Raw genomic sequence first — 22,141 nt, forward strand, 5'->3', positions numbered from 1 at the left:
GTGCTCTGTGTAACAGTGCTCTCCAAGTTTTGGTCTAGAGACTTCATGTTCAAGATCAAATTGAATTTGACAATTTATTCCTGGCACGTTTCATGGATGGAAGAATCAGCTAAAGAACAAATCTAACTGTACAATCCAACTTCGAAATTCAGAACTGTATACAACCATGTTTTCTTTCCATTTGTGACACTTGCCCATAGGTGTAAAGAATATGACACAACCCACCAGGCATCTTAGCTATAGCTGTTAGTGCAATAACAGAAGACATAGCCCGGGGCACAAGATGGGTGTTGGAGTTTGAACTGTCCTGGAATTCAATACAGTACAAATAAAGAAACCACAATTGAGGCAAGACACAAGACTTAACTAAGATCATAAGGCAGAGTTTTACATCCTTCACAGATTAAAAGGGTGTGTATGTTCATATACTACTACTGCAGACACATAATGATTTTATTTTCCATAGGTCTGTGGATCATCTGTACTCAACTATATAGACATACGTGAGTGGTTGCTAAAAAAGGGAATGAAAGCTTTAACAAGCTCTGTATAACAAAAAATATTCACTACTTTCTCTTAAACATAATACGTCCACTGAAGTATCATTTTTCAGACGTTTGCTCCACATATTCTGCCGTCAGTTGAACACCTACGTACAGCCTTGTGGACAAGTAGAGTGACATTTGATCGCTGTGGCCTGTGGTTGTTTAGCTGCATTTATACAGGAACAGAAATCTGGTGTTTAACTCTTTGTGGTGTAAGTCTGACTGGACAATGCTGTCCAAAAGAGTCTAGAAGATCAGTTTTCATGTGGTTTCCTTGAGCAGTAATCAAAATCAGATGTGAGCCACATACAAAAGTTAAACATTTAGACCTTTTTTGTCTGTGCGAATTCTGTTTGGATGCACAGGATGACTGTGAAGCCGGACTGGCCAGGGTGTAAAGAATCATGAACATCTATTTACCAGTTACTATAAGGGTGATAAATTCACTGCTCTTCTTACCTAAAAACTGTATGAATTATGACTTTTTTGCCTGAGTTTTTTTTGAGTGACAGTGTGACAGTACTTCCTGGGAACTATAGTCACAATGGTAGAGACAGTCACAGTAAGCTGAGCAGTTATAGTTGTAGTGACAGCGATATGTAGAGGTAGCAGTGGTTGTTATATCCCATCTTTAGGTTTGTGGGAATTAAAAATTGTACACTTAATCATAAAAAAAACCTAAAATGACAGGTGAATAAGGGCAAAAGAGAACGGGACACGTGTCTTAGCATAGTGATTAAGATCCAAAAACATTCAGGGCAACAGATACAAACACTTCATTTGTGCCCATTTGTTAATTTGTCCAATCTGTTGTCAAAAGCAGCTGAATACGTTTATCAGAGGAAAACAGAGCAGACTGACACTGTATTAGAGCCTTCTACGTCTTTGTTTGAGCTCCACACTCTACCTGTCTGTGAAGTTTTCACATGCAACTGCTTGCACAGCGGTGAGCAGCACAAATTCCTTTCCAGCCCTCAGCCTACCAGACCCACTCTACCTGCCTTGAACAGAGGACCCATACACCAGTCCAATCCCAGCCAAACGCATTCCCCGAGCCATCAGTGTGACTGCACACGTACGTACCTCCATTGGTGCAGCCCAGGATATCCCAGAACTGCATGTTGGCAGTTGGTACACAGAGGACTGAGCCTGTGCTAAATCTCAGATGTCAGTGTATGTTCCTCTCTCTCCACTTCCTGATTGTACTGTATGCTGTCACTTATAGGAGAGAGAAAACACCCGCCCACTGATTGTTTCGAACTGACACACCTGGGGGCAGAGTTTCATTTCCAAATAGCTGCTTCCTTCTCCTAAGCCTTGGTTTCTCATTGCTTACCCACAACTTCTTTCTTTGCTTCCCATCTTATCCACTACTACTCCCATATTCATCTGCCCCTGACTAAAAACAGACAGGTGTAAACATCGATCCATCCTCAATGCTGCTTTCCCCATCCCTGCCGCCTCTTCAGATTAGAGGAAGTAACGTGAGAGGAGGTAAGGCAGACAGACAGAGGGAGGAGAGAAACAAAGCCACGACAAAGTACAAGCATTCTTAATAATCATTTATATGAATAATAAGTGTATAAAAAGGATGATTTCTATTTGTGAATGTAATTTAAGTCAGAAAGTTTCAGCATGTGGGCACAATAATCAGAGGTGAGATAAAAGGACATAAAAGACAGATGGCCAGCAATACTGATATGCATGAGTCAGGTTTTTATATATCTGACCACAGACGTGTATACAACACTGGGGAAAAAGCCATGAATTGCAGCACTGACAGGACAGGCAATCTAGCAAACATTAACCAGTCTTTCAATAATATTGACACAGAAAAGCAGCTGTGTTCATCCATTGGAAGGAAGGTGACTTAATGAAAATGCCACGAAGTGAAATCTCTTGATAAGGAATAATATGTTCTCAGCTAGTTGTCAGTCAATATCCAAATTTGTTTTCTTGTCCACAATTGCATCGAAATATCTGAGGACAACACAGTGGGGTCCTGACCCTCTAGTCCCGGCTGCTGGAGGACGTGTAGCCTACAGGGATGTGATCGCAGGCAACCATCATGTTAAGGCAGGAAAAAAGATGGGAAGAAGGCAGGAAAACACAAATCTGTAGGAGGCAGCTTTGACTCAAAAAAAACCCCTAAAACTCTCAAGAAAAAAATGTTAAATCACACCCAAGAGCTGCTGAGCACAGGCTGTTGTTTAGTTCAATAAATGTAACCATTACACCTAAATGTTAGTTTATCCCATCTAACATGGCAAAAGAATGATTAGTGATCCTAAATCCAGACCTGCTTAAAAATGAATACCTTTCAATCGGCCTAGTGTAGAGTATTGTGGTTGACAAGGAAGCAAGCAAACCAAAAACACTTGAGACGCTCAGGTTAAGTAAGATCTGCCCCCTTTTTTTTTTTTTTTTTTGCTTGCAGCGATGAATCTCAGTCAGTCTCAACTCGCTGTTCAACAAAACACAGATGTTTGGCCACAGCGTTGTCGCTCTGCATGACAGAAATCCTCCTCGGCTTGGACCTTTGCACCTACCGGAGATTTACAGAGGGGTGGTTTCGGCCACTGCACCACTGTCTGTCTGCGAGGAATACAAATGACTTCGCGGAGTCAAAGTGACCAGTATTTCATACCATCCAGTCCACGATATTTCACCAGAAATCCCGATAGCGGCTCCTAAAAACACACCCCCGCGTATTGCATTGGCGTTAACCCCATTGTCTGTGTGAGTGTGAGTGTGAGTGTGTGTGTGTGTGTGTGTGTGTGTGTGTGTTACCCCCTTTAATGCTAAGCTAGCTCAGCTAACAGTGGGCAATTCCCACTCAATCCGCCTCCAAGAGAGGATCAATACTCACCCGCTTCAGCCCCGGAGCCCGGCCGCACCTACTCCCCGTGACCGAGCACCTTTTCCGGCCACTGTGTTTGAATTTTACACACACATGAGCTGATATAACAACCGGCTTGGTGGCTGTATCTCTCCGTTATGAGTCTCCCTCTCTCTCTGTCTGTTTTTGTCCACAACAGCGCCGTACCCGGTTGTCGGGGTCCACTGACGTGAGCTGTTCGCGCCGCCGCCGCTGGAGCCCGAGCGTTTCCAACATGGCTGCAGCTGGCAGGGCTCACTGACAGGAGGAGAGGGGCCCTACGTGTCCAATACCACTGCAAGGGTCCCCACATGTTTTTTTTTTTTTTTTTTTTTTTTTACGAAGGACCCGCATTTCATAATAGCCTCCACATGATGTCATGAAGGGCAAAGCTATCCATGACCTTACACTGTGCAGTAGGAGGTAAGATTGTGTTGAGCTTTGTTTCAACAGGGAAGGATGCTCCTCTAAAAATATGAATAAGCAATGTCAGGGGTATGCAACATGAGAAAATACAATTATCACAGCACCTTCCTACAGCTGCAGTGGCATTTCCTTTTGTTTTTATCTCTCAAAACACAATATTTATCCATTGTCTCATTTGATGCACTGTGCTGAAACAGCCCAAAGACCCACCAGCACTATAGATTAATGAATGAGTATTTTTTTTTATATTATATTGCAACATATATTATACAATATTTTATTTGGGTATCAAGGTTCAAAGTTACTTTTATTCCTATATAAAGCAATGGAAATTACAACCATCACTGATTACAGAGCATAATAAATACCCATTAAATTAACTGTTTAAAAAAAAAGCTGTAAAAGAACCATTTTAACAATAGCATAACAAAGTAGAACTAAAATGAAATGTCTTCACTAATTTCATGCAGAGCGGTGCCCTTGCCAACATGGATTTACATGACCATTTAAATGACATCAGGGGACAAGATAAAATAGGTGAAAAGCACTACACATATGTGACCATATAACATAGTGTATCAAACATAAACATATATTACATATAATATTAAATATGAAATACTTTCAAAAGTTGATGGTAAGCCCTTGACAAAAATGGGCTGAGTAACACATTGTGTAAACACACACTGAGGTATACATTTATTTGATTTTATTTTCCCGGAGGTGAGTGTGTGTATGTTGGGAGGAGTTGTCAGAGAAGGATTCTTTCACAATATGGTCAACACAGTGTGAAAGTAAAACTGTCATTGCCACTGTTCTCACATTGAAATAACTGTTTGCCTCATTGGTTTTGGAGCTGAATTAAAAGTTGTGTGAACTGAGTTGCAGTTAGTGATCAAAAGTGCCTTGCTGGAGGTAAGGAGATAAAAGTAGTGGGGGGCACTAACGTCTATGAACAAAACAGTCATTATCTCTCTGTGCGACACTCTGCTGGGAGAAGCTGAAATTAAATTGCTCTCCATTTTGTCCGTCTTAGTTTGGGCGAGTAATCACTGTGCTGGCAGAGCAGCCATCAAATCAACCTTACGATATTTCTACCAGTGCATATGGAAATTTGCAGGATTTAGTGGAATTTTATAGTGAAGCCCAATGTACCAAAGCACAGTCTAATAAAAGGTAACAGAAGATACATGCAAGAAACTACAGTCGTGCTACAGCTGATGTCTCATGTTTTAGTGAAATCTTAAGAGATTTCTGTCATGCATTATTCATCATGGCATCATAATGTAAGACAAACAAAAGAGGCTTTGAAATAAAGACGCACCCCCAGCACGCACACCCACACACACACACACACACACGCACACAAACAAACAAAATTATTGTGACTTTGATGCTGACTGCCTTTATGCTGCCTTGAATTTGTGTGTCTCTGCTATCTCACAGTCACAGCTCAAAACAATCCCTCTACTGATGGCCTACACACACAGTCCCACCTACACACACAGGACGCTCATGCATGTGGCTAATATGCATGCGCACACAAATGCATGCAGACACTCTCTCAATTCAAAGATTATTTTTATTCGCACAGAAGAGTGATGCAAATTATGGTGCGAAGGAGGTTGATGCTTAAATTGATTAAAACACATGACATCATAGTTACATTGTATCCAGTGGGCCACCAGTATACCCCACATTTATGCATTTGGCACTCACACAGCTTGGCAGCTGTTGGGAAAAACATGTTATTTTATTGTCAAATTATTCTGTTCCATATAATTAAGCAGCATGGGAGAAAGATCACAGGCCCACTGTGAACCGTAGTAGATAAAACTGATGTTGTGTTTCACTCATATATTTCTCTGACTGAACTGGTGTGGCGCAATGGCTTCAGTGCTGTGTCTGATGGAGCAGCTGCTTTGCTATGGTAGTAGACGTTCACTGGATTCAGTGATGAATGTAGTCAAAACGCTGTTTCAGGTGCCAGAAGAATTGTTTGGCAGGTGAAAATTTATATTAAGAGAGACAATTTAGAAACTCTCAAATCTCTCAAATCTCTTTTTATACATTCAACCAGTTATTTCCACTGGTTTGGCACATAATTCTTTAGATTTTAATGAATGAAAAACAGTTAAATAGTTTAAGCAGGGTGTGAATTGAGGAGACAAACAAACCAAAAATGGTATATGAGTGTGCATGTCAGGGACCATGCACAGGGACGGAAAAAAAACTATTATACAACTTTAATCCAGCCTTCTGGGAAAGGACGAGGCTAAAAATGACCCATAAGTAATATTAAAAAGACGCATAATGCTGGGCTGGGTGAGTGATATCAAAAAAAACTAGCAGATGCTGGACGGAAGTTGTATTTAAGTGTGTGGTTGGAAAAACACTACAATCAGTCAGGAGTGAGTACAACAAGCATAGACTGACCCAGTAGTGGAAGAGTGCTCATGATGTTCAGAGAAAGAAAACAAAGGAGGTTATAGAGCTCCATCTAGTGGCAAAATCACAAAGGTACCGTCTATCTATCTATCTATCTATCTTGTGTTGGTGGGGTTATTATATATAAACCTGGTTATTGTATTTACAGTGTACAGGGGGGTGGTCTGGAGCCACACCCAGCTGAGTTAGAGTTGCCAATTAACCTAATCTCCATGTTTTTCGTATCGTAGGAGGAAGCCTGAGCACCCAGCGGAAACCCACACACACAGCAAGATGTTTGTTTACAGTAAAATGTTTAATCACTGATTGATAGCATTACATAGCACTTACATGAAGTCATTTGTTGTAAAGATTGAATTCAACACACAAAGCAAGTCCAAATATATTGTGAACTAAAATGTACTGTATGTTCGTAACATATTCCTGCAATTAATAATACACAGCTGTGAAAGTTGCATAAAATCAATACACATTCCTACAGTCATGAATATCCAGTTTTGGTTTTAACACTAGGAAATATTGTATCTTTACATATTGATTATACTCAGTATACATGACTACTCATCTGAATTTTAGAGAAACACGTGACAGCTTAAGGACTTAATTTACAGAGAATGTCATCCACGTGTAGTGTGTATTATTATAATTATTGGAGAATGAAGGAGTCAGCAGAGCAGGGTCAAAGGGGAGAAAAAGAGAAGAAAAAAGTAAACAAAGACAAGAACATAAACAGAAGGAGAGAGAAAAAACACAGCAAAAAAAGGAAGGAAAGAGTAACAGTTCAGGGCAGGTTACAGTGAAGAGAGGAGGCTCAGTTGGTAAGAAAAAATATACTTAAAATGTTAAATGGATGGGTACAGACACAGCGGGATGGAGAAGGAGAGAAGAGGGATGGAAGAAAGTCACATGGGGGTATGACCTGTGACCTTTCAGCTAGAGATAGTGCAGTTGAAAGGGCATTACCAAATGAAGAGGGGTAAAGAGGGGTGTGCAGGGTAAAATGGGTAGAGATGATGAGGTATAATTTGAATTAAGTGCATGGGATTTAGGGCAGAGTGTACTCTAGTATGCCACTTCAGTGGACTTTGAGATGCTGTGTTCCACATTACTCTTGGAAATACTCTCCATGGAGACGTCAGTATGCGAGCGCCCGCGCTTCTCCTCGGTGGCATGGGAGTGTGTTCGGCCACGGTGCAGCTCGTTGGTGTGTGAGCGGCTCCGAGATCCATCGAAGGATGAGATGCTGGAGCTGGAGGTTGTCCGTGAGCGAAGTCTGGTCATACTGGCACTGGACACTGGAGATAAGAGGAGAGACAAGTTTGTACAATTCTGTATCTTCATATTCTGCAACCTTCATTGGTCTTTAGAGTTTATTCTACTTGCAGAGACTCAAGAATTTGAGATTAAAATTGGGTTTAGGCTTAAATTATAGTTACTTACAATATCCCATGCCCTGGATGAAATATTTGAAGGCTTCAGTCACTTTGGCTGGCTGTGGAGGGAAAGATGAGAAGTTTTACTGTAAATACATTTCCAACCAATCAGAGGTGGAGATTCAACATTGTTGTCAGTAAAGTAGCCAATAAAATGTCACAGCCTACCTGATCCACCTGAGGAAGTCCTCCACAATCTGCCATCTAGAAGGGCAAAGCACAAACAGTGTGGACTTAAAGCTGAACTGATAATAATCAATAAACTGAAATTGTTCCATCATGGTATACATTCATAATGTGTGCATGGGTGTGTTTTTTTTTTCTTCCGTCATCTGGTTACCTTGAGCAGTGTGGTCTTGGTGGGGTTGAGTTTAGAGTTGCAGTCAACCACGGCCTCCACAGCTGGAGAATTATCTCCTACGACCAGCAGAGTGGAGCACCTGTAAAACAGCAGATAGACAGGTGTTAAAGGCAGAGGAGGTGACACACATCGTTTGACTGTGCCCGACAAATTACAGATTGTGGATTTGTTATTTGTGAAGCAGGAACTTGCTGGCTCCTGGCTGACATATAGGTCCAGAGTAACCATGAACGAGGAATATCTTTTACTAACTTGAGTGTCCTGACATTGATGTTTCCTCCAGGAACAGGCCTCTCCACCTCCAGGGCAGTGCGGTTGTTGTAGGAGCGGAAGAACTGGCTCACATTGGCCTGGTTCATGGTTGTTGTGATGTGGTGACGGTATGTAGCAATGAGGTCATGGTTGGTCTGGATCTCCTCCTGAAAGTTCAGTTGGAAAGTTAGACTGAGATATTCTGTGTTTGCTATTTAAGACTCATTGGATATTTGAGTTTTTCAACATGTACAGTGTGTTTCCACTTTTGTTGTCATGGTTACTGAAGCCAGTCATAATAGAGGATACCTTACCTTTCCAAACAGGTGTGAGATGACTGTGTCTGGAAGAGTGTGGGTCCACTCAGTGATCTGTAAAACACACAAAACATACACACAATTACATTAGTGAGAGGATAAACACTAGTTAACGCTTCTTCTTGTAAAAGTTGAGACAAATACAGGTATCACTTAACACCCCCATAGCAGCTGAAGTATCACAATCAGTCAAGTCTAATCTAATATCTATCCATTCATTCAGATGGTTGTATCGATTAAAAGTAATATCTGAAATACAGAAATACAGGATGGGTAATCAACACACACATACACAGGGGTGGCAGCCATTTATCACTCCAATTTATTACTGAATCCCAAGCATAAGGTTAATCATAATTCGTTTGAAAGCCTTATTCTTAGTCTGTCTCACCCAAACCGGAAGACACAAAAACCAGTCCTACTAGTTACTGTATATCGTCCTCCTGCTCCTTACTCTGAGTTCTTATCTGAGTTCTCAGACTTTTTATCTGAGTTAGTTCTCAGCACAGATAAAGTCATCATAGTGGGTGATTTTAACATTCATGTAGATGTTGAAAGTGACAGCCTGAGTCATGCATTTAATTCATTATTAGACTCAATTGGCTTCTCTCAGCATGTTAATGAACCCACTCACTCTTTTAATCATACCCTTGATCTGGTTCTGACTTATGGGATTGACATTGAATACCTAACAGTTTCTCCCAGAAACCCTCTTTTATCTGACCATTCTCTGTTAACATTTGAGTTTTCAGTCATGGACTACACAGCATCTGGGGAAAAAATCTATTACAGCAGGTGTCTCTCTGACAATACCATTAGCAAATTTAAAGAAAGGATCCCATCAGTACTTAGCCCACTGCCATGTATCAATGCAGTAGGGAACAGCTCTCTTAACTTCACAGCCACACAGGTTGATGATTTTGTTGATAGTACTGTAGCCTCACTGCGTGCAACTCTAGATACTGTGGCCCCTCTGAGGAAGAAGGTAGTGAGTCAGAGAAGGCTAGCTCCATGGTACAACTCAGAAACACGAGCTTTAAAGCAAAATTCAAGGAAGCTAGAAAGAAGGTGGCGTTCTACTAACCTGGATGAATCTTTAAAGGCTTGGAAAGACAGCCTGTTGGCGTATAAAAAAAGCCTCCGTAAAGCCAGAACATCCTATTATTCATCATTGATAGAAGAAAACAAGAACAATCCCAGGTTTCTGTTCAGCACTGTAGCCAGGCTGACAGACAGCCACAGCTCTGTTGACCCATCTATACCTTTAGCCCTCAGTTGTAATGACTTCATGAGCTTCTTTACAGATAAAATTGTCTCTGTTAGAGAAAAAATTCACCATCTCCTCCCCACAGCTGGTTCAGATGTATTGTCCAGTTCAGCAGCCTCAGAGTCAACTGTAACTGGCTTATATTTTGACTGTTTCTCTCCTGTACATCTCCCTGAGCTCACTTCAACAGTTTATTTATCTAAACCATCATCCTGTCTTCTTGACCCCATTCCAACAAGGTTGTTCAAAGAGGTTTTTCCTTTACTTGACACCTCTATATTAAGTCTGATTAACTTATCTTTATCAACTGGTTATGTACCGCAGGCTTTTAAAGTTGCAGTAATTAAACCTCTACTTAAAAAGCCTACTCTTGATCCTGACGTTTTAGCCAATTATAGACCTATATCCAACCTCCCCTTTATCTCCAAAATCCTTGAGAGGGTCGTTGCAAGCCAGTTATGTGATTACTTGCACAGGAATGGTTTGTTTGAAGACTTTCAGTCAGGTTTTAGAGTCCATCATAGCACAGAAACAGCTCTGGTTAAGGTTACCAATGATCTCCTCATAGCCTCAGACAATGGACTTGTCTCTATACTTGTCCTACTAGATCTTAGTGCCGCATTTGACACCATCGATCATAAGATTTTATTACAGAGACTAGAACATATGGTCGGCATCAAAGGAACCGCACTAAGCTGGTTTAAGTCATATCTGTCAGATAGACTCCAGTTTGTTCAGATTAACAATGACTCCTCTATCATCACAGAAGTCAGTCATGGAGTTCCACAAGGTTCTGTGCTAGGACCAATGCTCTTCAGTCTATATATGCTTCCTCTGGGAAACATTATTAGGAGGCACCAGATGAATTTCCATTGTTACGCAGATGACACCCAGCTGTACTTATCCATGAAGCCAGGTGAGACTAACCAGGTAGCCAAGCTTCAGGTGTGTCTTAAGGACATAAAAATCTGGATGACCAGTAATTTCTTACTCTTAAATTCAGACAAAACTGAAGTTATTGTAATTGGCCCAAAACACCTCAGAGATACACTATGTGATAATATACTGACTCTGGATGACATCACCTTGGCCTCCAGTGCTACAGTCAGAAACCTTGGTGTCATTTTTGACCAGAACTTGTCCTTTACTTCACATATAAAGCAAGTCTCTAGGACAGCCTTCTTCCACCTGCGCAATATTGCTAAAATCAGACCCATTCTATGTCTAAAGGATGCTGAAAAACTAGTTCATGCATTTGTTACCTCAAGACTGGACTACTGTAACTCTTTATTGTCAGGATGTCCCAAAAATTCAGTAAAAAGCCTCCAATTGATCCAGAATGCGGCAGCACGAGTACTGACAGGAACGAGGAAACGAGATCACGTCTCTCCTGTGTTAGCCTCTCTGCATTGGCTCCCTGTAAAATCCAGAATCGAATTTAAAATCCTCCTCCTCACCTACAAAGCCATTAATGGTCAGGCACCATCGTACCTTGGAGAGCTTATAGTTCCCTATTTTCCCAATAGGACACTTCGCTCTCTAAATGCAGGTCAACTTGTGGTTCCCAGAGTTAGTAAGAGTAGAATGGGGGGCAGAGCCTTCAGCTATCAGGCTCCTCTCCTGTGGAACCAGCTCCCAGTGTGGGTTCGGGAGGCAGACACCCTCTCTACCTTTAAGATCAGGCTTAAAACTGTCTTGTTTAGTAAAGCTTATAGTTAGGGCTGGCTCGGGTATGTCCTGACCCATCCCTTAGCTATGCTGCTATAGAGCTAAACTGCTGGGGGATTCCCATGATTCACTGGGCGCTCTCTCCCTATTTCTGTCTCTCTCCCCCGCTCTCTCTCAATGACTTCATGCCATTAACTTTGTTTTTTTTTTTTTTTTCTCTCCCGTAGTTTGTGCTTCTCCTCTCTCTCCCTCTCTCTGTCCTCATTCTGCAGGTATCTCTGCCTCGGGAGCAGCAGGATCCAGATCCACCACTACTCATCTTTACTATTACTATTACCTGTCTTTATTATTAATAACGCCATTACCGACACAGCTGTTCCTGGTCTCTCTCTCTTCTCTCCCCTCTCCTCCCCCTCCCCCTCTTTCTATCTTCCCCTAAACCCAACCGGTCGAGGCAGACGGCCGCCCACCCTGAGCCCGGTTCTGTTGGAGGTTTCTTCCTGTTAAAAGGGAGTTTTTCCTCCCCCCTGTCGCCAAGCGCTTGCTCGTTGTGGGAACTGTTGGGTTTTTCTCTGTAACAAAGTAAGGTCTTGACCTTACCCTGTAAAGTGCCTTGAGATAATGTATATTATGATTTGGCGCTATACAAATAAAATTGAATTGAATTGAATACACAAATACCACATATTATTTACCTTGTTTGCAACACTATCCATTATTCCTTCAGGGTTGGGGTTGATGTTGATCAGAAGTAATCCATCCACCATATCTGGATGATTCAACTGCAAACATATTGACACAATAAAGTTATCCCATTTTTTAATTTTTTGTACAATCATGAGTATTTACAATGTATTGTTGTGTTACTCTTGGACTGGCAGATCACAGTCTTGATTTCCACAGTCTTAGATTTTGATCAGTTTCTACCATCGATACAGTCTTAGTCTTTAGTCTTTACAGTCTCTAACAATAGCCATGTTGTCCATAAAAATCTCTAGGTAGGGAACATATTTAACTCTTCACATGAAAGATGTGATCAGTAACCCTGGCATAGATCTGATTTATGTGTGATCATGTACACAAGGAGGAATCACAACCAAGTAAAGATCTCTGCTGAAAAGAGTAAAGATTCAAACTTTACATTTTGCAAACTAGGTGTCTCTCTCTCTGTCTCAACTTCAAATGGGATTTACAGAAGAGATTTGAACTCACAGCAAATCTTGCCAGGATGTAGGCTCCTGCCCCGACTCCCAGTCCAATCACCGTACGCAACCTGCAAAGCACGCGGTCAGAAGGTCAAACGGCTAATCAGTCAAATGTCAGGGGTTAATTAAAAGAAGAGCCCAACCCAAAGTGTTTGGTAAATATCAGATTAACTCTGAGAGATCTGAGGAGTTCCAGGTCTGTCTTACCCAAAGTGTTTGAGGACAGCGGGGAGTGTTTCAGAGAGCTGGTCCATGGAAGGGTAGGTATACCTGAGAGGTCAGAATAATTATCACTGTCAAACTCAAATTAAATAATGATGCAATTACAGCATTACATTCGCAAAAGGGACAGAGTAATGAGGACAGTTTCCTTACGCAGTTGGGAGAGTTTTGGCTCCCTCATGTTGTCCTGGTGCTTCAACGTGGCAAATGGGTAAATGTCTGAGGATTTCCTGCATGTCCTCATGGTTAAACAGAGTGTCAAAACACGTCTTGTCTACAGGAAGAGAAACCGAAAACATCACTGCACTATTAACATACAGAATTAGGTCTAGTTTGCAGTGACAAAAGTATGACACATACGAAACGTACAGTAAACACTACTGAACTATATGTACTATACAGATATACTATACCATAAGAATAAATCATTTGTCATATTAACTTTGATATGACAACATTAGCTTAGGTGTAAAGATATTAATACACCTTGTCCTTCATTGGTAAGGTTTGGAAATGTTTCCCACTTGTATACAGCGATATTGCACCATATCTGTGTGCACACACTGGCACTAGGCATTGTTGTGGAGTCAAGAGACAAGACTTACGGTTTAGTCCAACATCATGAAAGGTCAGGATGGCGGGGCGGTTTGCCCTTGGATTCCCTGTCATGACGCAGTGGACGTTCCCATACTGAGTCTCTATGTGCTCCTCCTAAAACAACAACACAGACTCTGTCACATGTTCAGATTATCCAGACATGGTACTTCTTTGTGTTGCCCATTGGCCCGTTGTGCTTCCTGCCCTCTGAGTGTAGCTGGAGATACACATTTACAAATTCCTAAATAGCACGAATATGTAATATATTATAGAGGACATTTGATTGTTGGTGTCACACAAAAACAATGATGCCAATTCACCATGAACAATGGTATCACTGTATTACAGTATTAACATCAACTACCTTCTCTTAAGTACAAAGTAAATTATATGAGTACGTCTTGGTAATTTCGAAGATTATTTCAAATCCAAGAAACTTAATAAGCAGCTTTACGAGTATAGTGCACAGTTAAGATGGTTTCTCTAAAGACAATTTTATGTCATATGTTTACTGTGAACTGAAACCAGATCCTGATGTTAACAATATTACACCCAACTGACTGACTAGTAGGCTCCATAGCCAGACAAAACCCACGAGTTAACTAGGTAATCATCAAGTATTAGAGCTGTAACAGTGAATCCAGCCTCAAGGTTAATTTCAGCTCTCTGTGATACTCACAGTGATGTGGGGCTCAAAGACGGAGTCACACTCGTTCTCCTCGAGGACCATGGCTGCTGATGCAGAGTAGACCACAAAGGAAACAAAGGAGATGTGCAGCAGGTGCAGAGCAGAGATCCTCTGTGTAGGGTGATTCCTTGTTTCTCAACTTAGTTTGGATTTTTGAAGATAATGAATTTTTCTCCTAATTTGTTTTTCTGGACAGTCCTGTAGTAAGAAACGACTTGATGGTGTAAGTAGTATAGTCGATACTGCTGAACAGTATGTTTGTGACAGACTATATGTTTGAGCTGGTTTATATATCCTCTACCACTGATCTGTCTCTAAGCTCTAACTCCAACTTGGCTCACACGTGGCCAACTGGCCTCTTCCTGTTTTAATCTGACTTCAGGCTGCTGCATGTCAACAGAGACATCACTCGAGTTCTACAGGGAATTAACCAGAACATGCACACTGCAAAAACACAACTTTATTGCGGAGTTTTCACGCACCTTAAGGCATTTGCAAATCTGTATCTCTGCCTTTATCAGATATCTTTGAATGTATTCTTATGTATTGTAGATAAAAACTGACATGTATGGAAAACGAACAAACTATTGTTATTGTAGGAAAATGAATCTGATTTAATGTGTCCTGTAATGAGCTTGATACCTGCAAACTTAAGTAAAATTCACAAGTAAAGCTTGTTATATTTTGCTGCAAGGCATCAGGGGAATCAAAAACACCTTCAGCCAAACCATGAGCAGGTCAGCTGTCTAATCTCAGCGGCGTGCCATCTGCTCCTTGTAGCAAAACATTCTGCTCCCTGCAGTTCAGTGACCTTGACCTCCTGATACTGAAGCATGTTAACTTAATCTGGATTGCCTCTCTGAACTCCCTGAATGTCATACAGTTCTTATACAGCCAAATTAACTCCTTCGGCTCAGGTTTGTGGCAAGTTTAGTCATCTCTGCAAACACCTAAACAAAAACATGTACAACAGGTGAGTCTAGGCTAAATCCTTTGAGTCGATGCACTATTGACTTCACCTATTTTTATTTTAAAGCTGTTTTTGGAGAGAAATGCTGGTAGTTTCCTCTGCTCACTACTAGTCTATGAAACAAAACAGATGTGATCCTTTACTGAAATTAAAGAGTTGCTACATAAACAAACTCACCTTTGTGCATTTATTTCTTTTGCAGTTTATATTTGCATTTTTTCTTTTTTAACAAAAAAAAAAGTCAGTCTCTCTATGATTTGATGCCTAAACTCATGTGAATGTTATTGATTGAACTGTCTGCCAACACAAAGACAGAAACACAGTTACTCTTCCTCATTCTTCCTCATTAGCACTGTGATAAAGCAACATTCAGTATGAACAAGACCCTGTCCTTTTTGCTGAGTTCACTTTCAAGGCAGTTTGGGGACTTTGAGATTAAACTTTTAAGAAAATCTATGAAACCCTTACCTGCCACTGTAAGTCAATTATTCAAGAGAAAACAACAAAGTGGCTGATAGAGGCTACAGACCAGATGTTCTTTCGTTGTTTTTTTTTGCACTCTAATACAAAAGTAAGTGGCAATCCTAGAAATCATACCAATTTAATAGCTTAACCTTGAGCAACAGCTGTTGTTTCAACACAGTTACTAAGTGCAAGGGGAAAGCCAGAATTCAGGTTATTACTTTTTGGATTATTTTGTGTCATTTCTTACTTCAGTTTACATGGGTTTTAAATTTGATGCTTATAAAAGTGGTAGGCAGAGATTTCCACATCTACAAACTGCATTACATTGAAGTTAATTTAATTGCTCTTAAATGAAATGGTCTTTCCCCACTGATTCCTTCACGTCATGAATATCTGCAACTGTCTGCGTAACAATATGACAGTTATCATCACTGACATACAGGTTACCCCCTAGATCGACAAATTAAAATGTGCATTAGGGGTCTGGACGGTAGCAGGTGGACGTCACAGCAGACAGTAACAGCTGGCTGAACGGAAACACAACAGACTGCACTGTGATCACCTTCTTTAAGATGTAATGCCACCACTGCCTCGACGCAAGCTCTGTGTGCGCAGCAGGTTTAATCCATTTAGTGGTGGCTGAAGAGCAGAGGACAGCAGATGGGTCTTACTCAGTCTCACGTCAGTCTGAAGTCAATTTATCATACTAACCCTGACTAAGCTCTGGCCTGCTAGCCTATTTCACCACTGACTACTGTCCCATGTTTTTGGGAGTGTGTTGTTATTAAAATCAGGTCAAACGATCACTGTTTGACAAAGGCGTTTGACAGCACAGAGGTTACACTGAGCAGCAGCAGTCAATAACAATTCTATTTTGTGCAACAAATTATTTTATTATTGTTATTATGTGTTATTGAGTTTTTGACTATATATAAATTACAATTTAGTGCACCAGTTCATACTAAAACAACCTGATACATATTCCTGTACCTTCTGTCCTGAACAGAATACTGCGCTAAAGTCACCCCTCATCGCGTGGGAAGCATAATCAGGTACTGAAGTACAGTTAAGAAACCACTGATAAAAAAAATGAGGAGGGGACTACAAAACTTGAAAATGGTATGTCTAGGTCATGTGAGCATGTGCATGAATTATTGTATGGTGTCCTCATATGTTGAAAAACTATTTTCTTAAGCAAAAGAAGGAAGTCAGGTCAGCTGTTTTCACAGCGGACAAGGCTTGTTGTGTTCTATCCAAGTGTCCCAGACAGTGAGTCAGCACGCAGAGGACCCTGAAACTGAAGCGGCTACATGGAATCCAGCCATCATTCATTTTATTGTTTACACCTGTGATTTACCTACAGGGACATATCAAATATTATTAGTGAAAAAGATGTGTTGTGGCTGTCTTTAATCTGCATCGATTCCCCAATTTCACTAAAATTTAGGTAGAAAATCTAAGTGTCATTTAACAGGTGTTGTCACTTGGGATACTTATAAATATATAGATGCCACCTGAACTCTTCTACTGTATCATATATTAGATTACCAATTACTGTAAAAATATGCAAACATAATGATTAAATCTTGTAGCCTAATCGTACTGAAAGAAAAGTTTTACAAACCTTGCAGTGATCAATTAGTCATTTGAAACTGCAATTAATCTAAAAGGTGACCTCAAAATATGTCTTTGTTTCCTGCTGCTTCTGACCAGTAAATAAATGCATGATAAACGGCTCATCTGGTTTGGAGAGGAGGATCAGATTCCAGTGTCACCCAGCACACACTCCACCTTTGTGTCATTTCCCAGTTGAGTCCACTAGATGGAGTCCTATGTCGACTTTCTGGATGCAGCTTGTCAACAGGCAGCTTGATGGTCAGGATTTCATCACACTGCTTTGTTTGCCTCACCTGATAAACCTGTTTGATATTACTTTTGTTTCGTATTAGATTTTTAGATTTTGTTTGTTGATGTTCTTTTATTCCTGCTATGTGCACACAAAGTGTTCCACTAAAATATGTAGACTATGCTAAATGTGTAACATGAGCTTTAATCTCATGTTGCAATGCAAGACATTTCACATTTGTCATTATTCATACCTAGAAGCTGTTGGAATGAGCTAAAGAGCGGTAGATCTATTATTTAGATGAATTCATTTGTGTGCTTTCACATATATAGCTTGAATTGTACATGTAAATGATCATAGAATATACTATAACAAGATAGTTAAGGAAATCATTTAGAGTTTTTTGTAATGAAATCTCACGTGGGTGTGGCTGTTCCAAAACAGAAGGGATGGACTGTGAGATGGAAAGTGAGTTTGAAAGCCAGAAGTCCCAGCATATGGTGAAGTGATTGTTGAGTTACAAGTATTGATAGTATAACCTCCTATATAACCACCTGCAAGTGTGTTATGAACACGTTGTGTTGTGTGTTGCTTTTGTAACACCTTTCATAAAGGCATCTATCCCACACTTTGTTTGCTTTCTCTTTCCATTCTGTTCCTGTAGTTTCTTCACTTCAGGGCACCAAGCTTATATACATATGTAAAATAGCTGATATAATAATGTTGTATTGTCATGCTCACTCCTGGTTGTCATGGTAACTCTTTAGTCTGCAGGTGAAAGTCCTGCTGTCCGACTCTCAGCTTTCAAAACATTCTAATTATACACACAGCAGCTGCTGCCGCTTGCCACATGCTTGACTGTGTGTGTGTGTGTGTGTGTGTGTTGTTTGTGGGATGTTTGTGGGATGTTTGTTAGTAGGTATGCAATGGATTTTCTTCTGAGCCTCATTCTATTTGCATCCGTGTATGTGACTTGTCCTGTAAGTATGTTTTTGAGGGTGTGTGCAAGTTTATCTGTAAAGCACACAGGCCCTTTCCATGACTCCTTTTTCAGTATGATTGGGTGTGAGAGTTGTGGTGATATTGTCAGTTCCAGGCTCAAGGAAGGAAGAAATACAAAAGAAGATTTAGCACGCGCGCGGCACTGCTACAGAGTTCAGGCTTGTTTCAGGCAGAGTTCAATTTTGATTGATTTAGACAGTTTTCTAATGTAAATGTCAAGACCAGGCCAATCAAAGAGTAAATGTTTTTCTCTCTGTTTTAACTGAATTATTTTTATATGATATAAAAGGTAAAACTATGCAGTTATTAACTAGTGAAAAACAAAAAAGTTAGAAAAAATACCATACCAGGTTTAATATATTTAATTTCCTGGGAATGCCCTAAACAGTATCTCTTTGCACTATATATATATATAATGTTTTTATCATATTGTAGTGCATCATGAACTGCAGCTACATGTACTGCAGTCAACCTGTAAAACTGCAAACCAATTTACCATATGTAACTTTGGCGCACTTGTTTTTTTTTTTTTATTTCATCAGAGTAATCTAGTCATACTTGAAAATGTTTGCTCAGCTCAAAACAGAAAGCCCCTGAAAGATCACCTTTTGGACCATCGACCATCTAGTCCTGGCCAATGAGAAGCTTGGTTTGCCAGCATAGGGATGCACCTGTTGCTACATCACATCCTCTAAACATAGGTATAAAACTGAATACTGCCATTGTGTGTTTATGTGCTCTTTAGATGTTGTCAACACTTATGACTCATGTGTGAAACGCTGAATGTCAGCTTACAGTATAAAAGATGCCTGTTGTGAGCGACTATGCTTCCTTTTCATATCTAGTTTCTTCCTAGTTGCTCAGGGAATTACATAGTATTTCACACTGCTGCATGAGTGGTGTGCCTGAGGGACAGAATTACAATCTCCTCCAGGGGAGGGGATGAATTGCGTAATTGTATATATATCAACATTGTAAATGAGTGGAAATGTTGAACTTGCCTGGATTCCCACTTTAGTCATTCATCAGGAATGAATGACACAGAACCAAACATACACAGGAGTCAGTAGTCAGAGGGTGGATTTATGACAGATTAAATTCATTTCTGAGTAGTTTGCAGATAAAAGTGGGCTTTAACCAGCCTTAAATATTTAGTAAAATAAAAGCCATTACAGTTAGTGTCAGTAGTATTATAATCAGTAATTTGGCTTAGTCGTTGTAGATATCAGTAACATTGTTAAATAGGCTGGCTGGGTTATATGTGGTATTTATATTTTGGTTATATCACTATTTTGTTATTTTTTTTCCATTCAAAGCTAAATTTGTGTTCATCAGGCACAAATACAACAGGGTGAGACGAGAAGGTACTGATCCAGATTAGCGCTCCTCTATAGAGGTGATAGGAGGTTTAAATAGCACCAATGATTGCATAATGCCAAGGATAGCTTACCAAGAAGAACCTATTTCTACAGCATTTACTCAAGCTGATGAAGAATTATCTAAGGGACACACAAAACTTACAAAACATTGCAACAGCATGTTTAGTTTAAAATCATTTCATTTTTGTCTTTTTTTTTCTGCAACCAACTCAAACTTTGGCAGCGGCATGATTTTAATGTCATAAAAATGATATTTATTCATAATAGAATGACTTCAGTGTCAGTAGTTCAGTTCTCATTCTCGACAGTGGAACAGTGAATTATTATACTTTTATCAGCAAGTCCAAATGCAACACATTATGTTATCTCACACCAACAAGTTACGAAATGAAGGATAAGTTTGGCTTGACTCAAGATCAAATGACGTAAAGTGCAGTGGTCATATTATTTATCTGTGCTATCACTGATGCTATGATTTAAGAGTTCTTACACTGATATAAGAAAACAAGGCAATAAATTATCCCTGTTCATAGTTGCTACTTTAATCCAACTCTGGCAGGCAACCCTGAGCATAATGATTCATAATGACCATGATCATCACCATCAGCAATGTCTGGTTTACAAAAATAAGGCCTGAACGCTTCCTTGACATTTCCTTGTGGCTGTGGTGAAAGGATTCAGTGCTGAAGTCTTTGCAGGTCAGCCCACTGCTTTCATGAATCTGGGAATGAGGCCACAGCCAGCGCCCAAAGTGTCCTTTAGGCTCCTCAAAAAGCACAAGACTGCCAGCTGAGGGTTGACCTACAGGGTGTCAGCTCACATTTCCAGAAGCCATTGCAGCAACCATGCCAGTGCACTGCCATTTGTAGCATCAAAACAGATGGTCACACTGGACCTGACTGGTCTTCAGGAGGATCAGATAGAGGAAGCCTTGAGAGGGAGATTATGTGGATCTGAGAAACAATGAGGACAAGTAGAGGCGATGACGTCTCAGGTGTATATTAGTGTATATTTTTTGTAAACACAAAAAGCGGTTAAAAGTGTTGGGAATAAGGGACTATCTCCTCTAACGTGTGCCAAAATTTTTCATAGCCTTTAGATTTGACCGTAGACATCTGGACTGAGACAGACAATAGTTGTTTTAGGTATTTTAAACCCAAGTCTGTGATGGTGCAGTCTAATTTACTTAACACACAAATAACACAAGTTTGTTATAAAGAATGTGAGGAGAAAGTTTTTCTGTAAACAAAGCTCAATTACCAAGTCAGTGTATTTTCCCAAATCGTTAAAATCAGTTCACTTGAGTAGCTGCAAAAGGACATATTCAAATGACACCAGGGTTGATTCACTTTTTTTTACACTTTAGACAAAAATGTTGTAAAAGTTTTGGGCTTTGTTTTAAAAAATGAGGCCACGGTTATATTAAATGTTTTACTGTAAAATGTACCATATACATACAAACCTTTGACACATATCTGTGTCCACCAGAATCATTTTATCTGTAAATTTAAAATTCTGGTTAATACACCACCTCTACAGTAATTCTCAAAGACATCCATTGTGCATTTAACTCAACCTGTGAAAACAATAAAAACCCATTTCAGTTTTTTGATACCTAGACAAGCTGAGCACCTGCATGATACTTAATTTGTTTTATGAGCAAATATAAAAGCTTTGAAATCAGTGAGCCTCAATTACCCAAACTGTATCTATAACTTATATTTATAGTCTCAACTAAACTCTAGAAATATAAACCTTTTGTTGTGTGTCATGCTCCATTCTCTCCCCCCATGTTCCTGTCTCTATCACACTGATGACATCTGTGCATTTAGAGTTGTTGCTCAGCTTCACAATTTAACGATCGGCCTCTCTAGATTTTCACAAGACGTATTTTAAAAGGTTCTGACAACCATGATCTTAAATACATAACACTGCACTCATCTCGTGTGTGGAATATAATATGACAGAGTACACACAAAGCATTATCTAAGTAAGATCATGGTTGTAAGAACTGTTTAAATGCGCCTCGAGAGACTGAAATATCAGGATGATCAATAAATTGTGATGAGCAAGAGCAGTGTGTGGTTTATTATTTTTTCAAGAATTAAGTGACACTCTCCAACGCACTTGCATCTAAGACATTTGGATGTGTGAATGTCTTCATCAAGAAAA

At 40.0% G+C, this 22,141-nt stretch overlaps 2 protein-coding genes across 15 annotated transcripts in view; both read right to left on the minus strand.

Annotated features, from left to right (window-relative positions):
- LOC139612648 (focal adhesion kinase 1-like) overlaps nucleotides 1-3,805 on the minus strand; it is a 63,106-nt gene extending 59,301 nt beyond the window's left edge. For 3 of the 14 annotated variants that reach the window (XM_071468425.1, XM_071468437.1, XM_071468423.1), the window contains exon 1: nucleotides 1,629-3,019. In XM_071468425.1, coding sequence (XP_071324526.1) covers nucleotides 1,629-1,665 — 37 coding nt within the window. In that variant the 5' untranslated portion in view covers nucleotides 1,666-3,019. Of the gene's footprint in view, nucleotides 1-1,628; nucleotides 3,046-3,414 lie in introns of those variants that run through there. The other 11 variants (XM_071468439.1, XM_071468428.1, XM_071468431.1 and 8 more) reach the window with 9 other exon arrangements.
- Nucleotides 3,806-6,573: 2,768 nt separating this feature from the next.
- Nucleotides 6,574-14,630, minus strand: LOC139613507 (protein NDRG1-like). The gene is made up of 12 exons (XM_071470205.1): nucleotides 14,299-14,630; nucleotides 13,628-13,733; nucleotides 13,176-13,296; nucleotides 13,008-13,070; nucleotides 12,808-12,868; nucleotides 12,291-12,377; nucleotides 8,658-8,714; nucleotides 8,344-8,510; nucleotides 8,071-8,170; nucleotides 7,899-7,934; nucleotides 7,738-7,789; nucleotides 6,574-7,592 (listed from the first exon to the last, which is right to left on the minus strand). The coding sequence occupies exons 1-12, from the start codon at nucleotides 14,347-14,349 to the stop codon at nucleotides 7,360-7,362; spliced, it is 1,134 nt and encodes a 377-aa protein (XP_071326306.1). The 5' UTR covers nucleotides 14,350-14,630; the 3' UTR covers nucleotides 6,574-7,359.
- Nucleotides 14,631-22,141: the final 7,511 nt, after the last annotated feature.

The sequence above is a fragment of the Trachinotus anak genome, unplaced genomic scaffold (assembly GCF_046630095.1).
Source record: "Trachinotus anak isolate AG129_WGS33_773 ecotype Australia unplaced genomic scaffold, CSIRO_AGI_Tana_v1 ptg000032l, whole genome shotgun sequence".
NCBI classification, from domain to species: domain Eukaryota; kingdom Metazoa; phylum Chordata; class Actinopteri; order Carangiformes; family Carangidae; genus Trachinotus; species Trachinotus anak.

Bases quoted from the DNA above. Each gene is read 5' to 3' on its own strand.
- LOC139613507 (XM_071470205.1), bottom strand. From the start codon at position 14,349: ATGGTCCTCGAGGAGAACGAGTGTGACTCCGTCTTTGAGCCCCACATC. The intron at 13,734-14,298 runs GTGAGTATCACA...TTGTTGTTTTAG, and splicing joins TCTTTGAGCCCCACATCACT to GAGGAGCACATAGAGACTCA. The intron at 12,378-12,807 runs GTGAGTTCAAAT...ATATGTTTGCAG, and splicing joins ACATCCTGGCAAGATTTGCT to TTGAATCATCCAGATATGGT.